The sequence below is a fragment of the Populus euphratica genome, unplaced genomic scaffold (genome assembly GCF_000495115.2).
Source record: "Populus euphratica unplaced genomic scaffold, PopEup_1.0 scaffold476.1, whole genome shotgun sequence".
Lineage (NCBI taxonomy): Eukaryota > Viridiplantae > Streptophyta > Magnoliopsida > Malpighiales > Salicaceae > Populus > Populus euphratica.
The window spans coordinates 30690-38536 of NW_011500354.1; the positions used below are offsets into that span (position 1 = coordinate 30690).

Consider the following 7847-nt stretch of genomic DNA (forward strand, 5'->3'; position numbering starts at 1 on the left):
CCTTCGAGCCCTATCATGTCTTATTAAAAAAATCCTCGTATTTTTCCACTGGGCAGGTGACCCATTACTAATATACCAACTAGGTAGGTAACCCATTACAATATACCAACTGGGCAGGTGACCCATTACAATGTGACCATCTGGGTAGGTAACCCATTACAATATACCAACTGGGTCGGTAACCCATTACAATATACCATCTGGGCAGGTGACCCATTACAATGTGACCATCTGGGTCGGTAACCCATTACAATATACCATATGGGCAGGTGACCCATTACAATGTGACCATCTGGGTCGGTAACCCATTACAATATACCAACTGGGCAGGTGACCCATTACAATGTGACCATCTGGGTCGGTAACCCATTACAATATACCAACTGGGCAGGTGACCCATTACAATGTGACCATCTGGGTCGGTAACCCATTACAATATATCATCTGGGTAGGTAACCCATTACAATATACCAACTGGGTCGGTAACCCATTACAATGTGACCATCTGGGTAGGTAACCCATTACAATATACCAATTGGGCAGGTGACCCATTACAGTGTGACCATCTGGGTCGGTAACCCATTACAATATACCATCATATACTGGGCAAGTAACCCATTACAATGTGACTATTTGGGCCGGTAACCCATTACAATATACCATCCTATACTGGGTAGGTAACCCATTACAATATACCATCACAAAAAAAAATCCTCGTATTTTTATTCTTCATTGGGCAAGTCGCTCGGAATAATTAGACCACTCACAAAATTCTTTGCGTTTCTTTTATCATTGGGCAAGTTGCCCAAAACAATTTGATCCATTTCAAAAAAAAAAAAGAAAAGAAAAAGAAGATAATAAACCAAAAAACAAAAAAAAAGGGGGTCGTCTTCCAAATGTCTTGTTTCTCTCTATAAAAGTCATATGTCAATCTACTGCTTTCGAAGTTTTCAAGACTCTACAAAAAAAAAAATCTCTTTCCGTATCTACTTTTCTTTATAAATTTACTACACAAAGCTAAAGAAAATGAAAATTTTCAATATCTTTGCATTGTAAATATTATAAAGAGGGGGCAACTGTCATAACCCAATTTTGGCCCTTTGGATTTTAATTTAATTTTTACAGGGTTTAAAATGAAAAATTAAAAGATCAGAGATTTATTTCGATGAAAAGTGTGATTTGTCAACTTCTGTAAAAATTAAGGATTACAATGTCCCTTTGTCATTATAGCCTTATCCTCAAGATAATCCTTATCTTCTTCAAGATAATCCTTACCTTCAAGGTAATTCTTACCTTTTTCAAGATAATCCTTATCTACTTCAAGATAATCCTTACCTTGTTCAAGATAATCCTTAAGATAATGATAGTTGTCTGCTTTTGAATTTGATTCGAATTCGAACTTCAAAAAAGAGAATGAGTTTGATTGAAACTTGGTTTCTCACACACAAAGGGACTCTGACACTATAAATACAGATGTCAAAGGTAAAGAAAGGAGGGGAGGATAGACCCGAGAATAGAGAATTAACCCAGAAAAATAGAGCAAAAAAAGGAGAGAGAGAGAGAGAGGAAGGAAGACGATTAGAGAGAAACCCTAAAAGAAAAAAATCTTAAGAAGAGGCCATTACCAGAAACCTTAACAGAAAGAAACATAAAAAAGAAGGGGGCGACGAACTCTATATTAGTCGCCGCCCCTTAATCCTTTTTTCTCCCCAGTCTCCCTCGACTTCGCCTTCAGCAGCCACACGCCTAGGTAAGTTTCCTTCCTTTCTTACTAAAATAATTAACTGGTTACTGTGTTTGCTAGAGGTATGCTTGAAAAAAAAAAAGGACAGAGAAAAGGAGGATTAGAGGGACACCAAGAGGAAAACGGAGGAAGAGAAAATAGCATCAAGCCGGCCCTTCACTATCATTATCATCTTTAGTTGCAGCATCAGGTAAGTTGGTCTTTCCCTCCTTACATTTTAATTACATGCTTCCTGTAGCAAAAGTGCGTGAGCAGTTCACGCACGCCTGTTGGTAAAAACTAAAATAAAATAAAAAATAAAAAATATGAAAATAAAAATATGTATGCATGAATAAAAATAATATAAATTTATTGGTTTATTCACTGACGCCAGAGTCAGGAATAAAAATACCAATTTAAATTTATATTATTTTTATTCGTTGTATTTTATTTTATTTAGTTAGAAAAATAAAAAAAAATATGTGCACGCGTAAATAAAAATTTACTTTTATTTATTTATTTACTGACGCCAGAGTCAGGAATGAAAGGAAAAAAAAATGATGACTTTGATTTGTTCAATTTGATACCTACGTAATATTTACTAACACCAGAGTTAGAAATATCCGTAGTCGAATATTCACTGACGCCAGAGTCAGGAATATTACACATAAACAATCATAGTATAAACAAAAAAAATATTAGCAATTAATGATTTAAATTTATTTACTTTGATACCTACGCAATATTTACCAACGTCAGAGTTGGAAATATCCGTAGTTGAATATTCACTGGCGCCAGAGTCAGGAATATTACACACAAACAATCATAATATAAACCAACAAAAAAAATATTGGCAATTAAAGACAAAGAGTAGCAATGCAGCCTGCCTTAGGTAGGACGTTTAAGGGGTGATGATATCTTCCCTTTTACGTAACCAGTCTCGAACCATAGAATCTCTGTTGACCAGTTAGGGTTCCTAGTAACCATAATACTAGGTGGCGACTCCTTAAACAAAGACAATTCCCCATCAAAGAACATGATGCCAGAAATCCATTCTTTCCATTCCATTTAAATTATTTTTAAGGCCGCCGCGATGTCGGGTGCGACAAACACCATATTGATTTGGTGATTTGACCATTTTTGTTATAGATTTTAGGTCTTTTGCTTCATAACTATTATTTTTTGTATGTACGTATATAGTTATCCATTGGGTTGATTTATATGAACATTTTTTATTTGCTTGGAGCACGAGGGAGATGACGACTTCGCAATTATAGGTAGAGCCATGTGATTATTAAGCATACTCGTGCGTGTCTTATAAATTCCAAAAGAAATCTTTATTTTCTTTTTCCCTTCTGCTTGGTGTTCCTTCTCTCCGTGCATCAATAAAAAGATTTGTTAATTTGTCTAATATTTCTTAAGATTTGTTTTTATGTTAGTGGATAAGCAAAACGGGTGAAGACCGAACGAAGCATGCATGGCTAAAGGGTAATTTAGTGTCGTTCTCTTCCTTGTGCTGATGGAATTCAAATTCTTAGCTTCATCTTTTAATTAAATCTGCATAGCTTAAGAGCTCTCTCTCTCTCTCTCTCTCTGCATGTTCCTCCTATGCATGCTTGAAGTCAACACTTTCCCCCTATGTGAAGCTCTTGACTTTCTGTGGGATGAGATGCTTGATGTTTGCTTCTGATGGTGGTTGTAAAGAAGTTGAATCGAAGGGCTATGGCTATGGCTATGGCTACGGCTACGGATATGCCTAGATATGCCCAGATGTTTCAACTTATTCTCTCTTTCATCCATAGCCAAATTAAGAAGGCTACTTAGGTTATGCTTTCATGTGGCGGGGTATGTGTGGAGCCCATTTTCGATTATGATTTAAAAAAATTTTAAACTCAATTTTTTATTCATGATACTTAATTATTGGTTTGATTTTCATTTATAATAATTATTATTTTTATATATGTTTTTTATGATTTTCAATATTATTTTTACTCACAAAGTTTCAACAAAAATTAAAATAAATAATGAAATGATTAAAATTAACTAAAATTACTAAATATATATATATATATATTTAGATATTTTTAAATTTTTAAGATATAATTTTTTTTAAAATATTACTCGTCAAACATAAAGGACAGTACTAACCAGTAAATCAAGAAAATCACATTAAAAGAAAAACAATTACGAAGCCAAATGAGAGGGTAATATAATTTTTTTAAAAATATTACTCATCAAACATAAATGACAGTACTAACTAGTAAATCAAGAAAATCACATTAAAAAAAAACAATTACGAAGCCAAATGAGAGGGTAAATGATAGGATCATAGGTTATTTCTCCCAGTAAAGAAATAAATTCCATAAAAATTTCAAGAATACATTATTGAAAAAAAAATTTCATGAATTTTTTTAATCCAGTGAAAAAACTCCAAAACTTTCTGGATTTAATATCTGCCATGGATTTGGGTTGGGCTATATATGTGGGCCTTCTGCGCAAGAAAATGTAGATGAAGCTTGGACCATCATCTGGGCTCTAAGAGGTAATCTGGCCTGAGCTCGTTCTACAAACTATACAACCCTTCTTCATGGACACGAGACCCTTTTAGCCTATGATCCTATCATTTAACCTAAAATCACATCAAAAATGAAAACAGCAATGGTCCACGTGCATGACCACACACTTCACCCCCCAAATCTGATTTGGACACGTGGCATGACTTGTGTGGTTTGTGAGGCACTGTCGTGATCTACTTCACGTGAAACCCCATCATCTAGTTCCCACTTCTTGGGGGGGACCTCATGATCTCCCCTCCTCTTAACTAATTCGTCAAAGGATAAACACAAATTTGATTGGCCAAAAACACTCTCTTTGTTGCCTCCCTTTCCTCTCTACCCATTATATTAATATCTATTTTTAACTCAAAATACCAGCTTTCACTTTTAAATATTACTTGAATTCAATTAAGTTTAATTTTTTAAAAAAATTCTTTTAGATCTGTTTAAATTAATATTTACAAGGAGAATTTATTATCTTTTTAATAAAAAATGATTTTATATAGGAAAAATAGGTGTACATGTTTTGATCAGATTAGGGTTTTGAAAACAAAAAAAAAATTTGAATTTAATATTTTTGAATTTTTTATTAGAACTTTGATTCATGGGATAGGGGTTTTAATAATGGATGAAACTGAAAATAATTAAAAAAATAATAATGTTAAGATCTTCTCTAATATATCAAAAAAGCTTATTCAGGCACAATATTAATTGATTTAACTAGTGTTTTTCTATGAAATTTCTCTTGTAGCAAATACAAATTTAGTAAGAAAGTATAACTCAAAATATTGAAAATTGTTACAACTTCTAATGTATATATATGGTATCTTAAACTTATAAATGCTTGAATCAATTGTTCATACATACCTCCGCATCATCCAAGAGGATGGCAACACACAAGACTCGTAATTAATTATATATTATATATTGACATGTATATTACAAAAGGACATTATCACATCTACCATTATAGATGGATCCATAATTTCTGACAATGAAGACTTGAAACCCTTTCTTTCTCTCCATGATTATCCAAAAAAGTAAACTTGAAACCCTCAAGATATTAATTAGGGATTACGCCAAATTAACTTGAAATCCTCAAGATATTAATTGGGGATTAAGCCAAATTAATAATTATAATTAGTTTAGGGCAGATGTAGTATTATTTTATTAAGAGTTTTTTTTTCTCACAGTATTTATTTTTCACTCATTTTTGGCATGTTTTAGCCTTATCTATATATATTTTTTCCCTTGTGTTGTCATGATCAATTATAACTCAAGTAAAAGGGGTTATGGCCAGAAAGTTTTAGACAAAGCCATTGTCAATCCCTCTTCTCTTTCACAAACCTTGTTGCTTAGCTAGTCACCAATAGAAATTAATATGCCTGATCACAACATCAAACTCATATTGTCACTCTCTCTTATATAGAGACAGCCTCCAATTCGATCAATTGGGTTGCCATATCCCAAAATTTACGGTTATGTCGTCATTTGGCAAAGCCATAATTCGAACTAGCATCAACCAAGTTCCCACTCACTGTTTTGCCAATTGAACCACTGTGCTGGAATCTTTTTGTACGACTTTGTAGACCTGGTGGATTCTCATGGCCCCTATGACTTGCTGTTAGTTAATTGTTCCCTTGTTCAAGTGATTTTTCACAACTGCCTAGAGTCTTACAGCCAAGGATTCAATGGCTTGGACGAGTCCATTTGTTAAAAAACTGGGAAAGAGATTTAGTAACAACACAACAGTAAATATGACTCAAGAAAAAATAATCTTGAAAGAACAAAGTGAAGTCCTAATGAGAATTGACATTCTTGTGCCAGAAGATCGGAAAAAACATAACCCTAGCTTCCCTTGTATCGTCTTTCTTATGCTTTTGCCTGCTGCATACATAAGAACATATGTTCATAGCAGGATGGCCAAATGCCTGCATATGGAAAAGAGATGTAGTGGCAAGAGCAACGATGATATTCAAAAGCTTAAGGGATCATAAATTCTTTTCTCTTTTCTTTTTTTTCCAAGAAGAAAAAACATCGAGCTAGGCCGCTAGCTAGCAATGGCAACAAGCTGGGTTGACAACATAGATGGTAATCAATTTCTATGGATAAAAAGTAAACTCATGATCTTAATTATTAGAAAACACAGCATTACAAATTTCCAATAGAAAACCCGAACATCAGGTTTTAAGCTTATTTTGGTACATATCAAACAAGGGAACAACCTGAACCTAGTTCGAATTATTCCTACACACTGGGAGATTAAAGGGGAGGAAGAAGGACGCACACCAAATGTGAAAAGGAGAACGATGTCCAAGCTATCTAGGGAAAATAAACCTGGGAAATCACACACTATATGATACAAAGAGAAGGGTAGAAGGGCTGGACACAACTGCATGAAGAAATTAAGCTCTAGCTAGAGATATAGAGAGCGCTTACATATCTCTAACATGGAACATGTTAGGGTTCTTAATGACAATATCATACATGTAGACAGAGTTGAACTTGGAGAAGTCTCTAGGAAGAGAGATTAGATCAATGGAAGAGTGTTTGTGGAATTGGAAGAGGTCACGATCACCCCCATAATACCTCTCCCATCCTAGCTCTTTCAAGATTTGTTCAAGGGTAGAGTATGAATTTACCACTTGGCCTGATGGCAAGTGCACCAATACCTTTCTCCTTGGACCACCTCCATTCTTTTCATTAGATTCAGCAGCAGGGTTCTCCACCAGGCGCATTACACCGTTGTTTTTGAAAACCCAAACTCCTGACATTTTTGTGAATATTATTAGTCTTTTTGTTGTTGTAAAATGCTTGGTTGTGGCTAGGGTTTTATCGAAGAAGAAAGCAGTAGCTTGCTAGAGTTGGTTGGCGAGTGAAGAAGGGAATAGGAGGGGGGGTATTTATCTGCGTCATGGGGCAGAAAAAATACAAGAGTAGGGTTTATGATGGGGCTTTGTGGATATAGAATCTATATGTAGTGGGTCCTTATGGCATTAAATAAGACGGTACAGGGATTCTCGTAGGGTGTGGTTTAGGGCACATGTACCATCCGTGGGGTTGGTTTAGGAGAATCTATACATGGAGGTCGTGTAAGCTTTGGCTTGCTTTAGAACAGAGAATCCACTAATTTCCACGAGGACTGCTTTGCAAGAAATCATAAAAATTGTAGAAAGTCAATCAGCAAAAGATTTTTGCACCCACTTGTATCACGAGATGTCCACGTGAAGAGGGTGTGAGAGATCGGTGAGAAAATATTGCTGGTGGGTTCGGCGGCTAAGATCGAGTGGCATTGTATTTTGGGAGCTTCTTTTTGATGGTTACTACTCATCATTGGAGAAATATTGAAACCCTAAAGGTGGTTTTAGTCCTTTTGTTGTCAATAATTCTCTACTTGTCATTATTTTCTGGGAACAAATTAAAGCCTGACTGTAGCCACTAGAAAAATTGAATTGAATCTGTAAAATTATACACCTTTGATTAGCTTGAGTTTCATTAGGGGTCAAATGCTTTCGATATGATTTAATAATGTATCCGAATTAATTAATAGTTTTTAATATAAAAAATAA

General features: G+C 34.8%; 1 protein-coding gene across 1 annotated transcript; it reads right to left on the reverse strand.

Moving 5' to 3' along the window:
* Nucleotides 1-6428: 6428 nt before the first annotated feature.
* LOC105113980 (flowering-promoting factor 1-like) lies at nucleotides 6429-7329 on the reverse strand. The gene has a single exon (XM_011010355.1). It carries the CDS (start codon nucleotides 7050-7052, stop codon nucleotides 6714-6716), a length of 339 nt encoding a protein of 112 aa, XP_011008657.1. The 5' UTR covers nucleotides 7053-7329; the 3' UTR covers nucleotides 6429-6713.
* Between the last annotated feature and the right edge of the window lie 518 nt (nucleotides 7330-7847).

What these genes read in the sequence shown, in the direction of transcription:
- LOC105113980 (XM_011010355.1), bottom strand. Translation starts at nt 7,052, where the DNA reads ATGTCAGGAGTTTGGGTTTTCAAAAACAACGGTGTAATGCGCCTGGTG.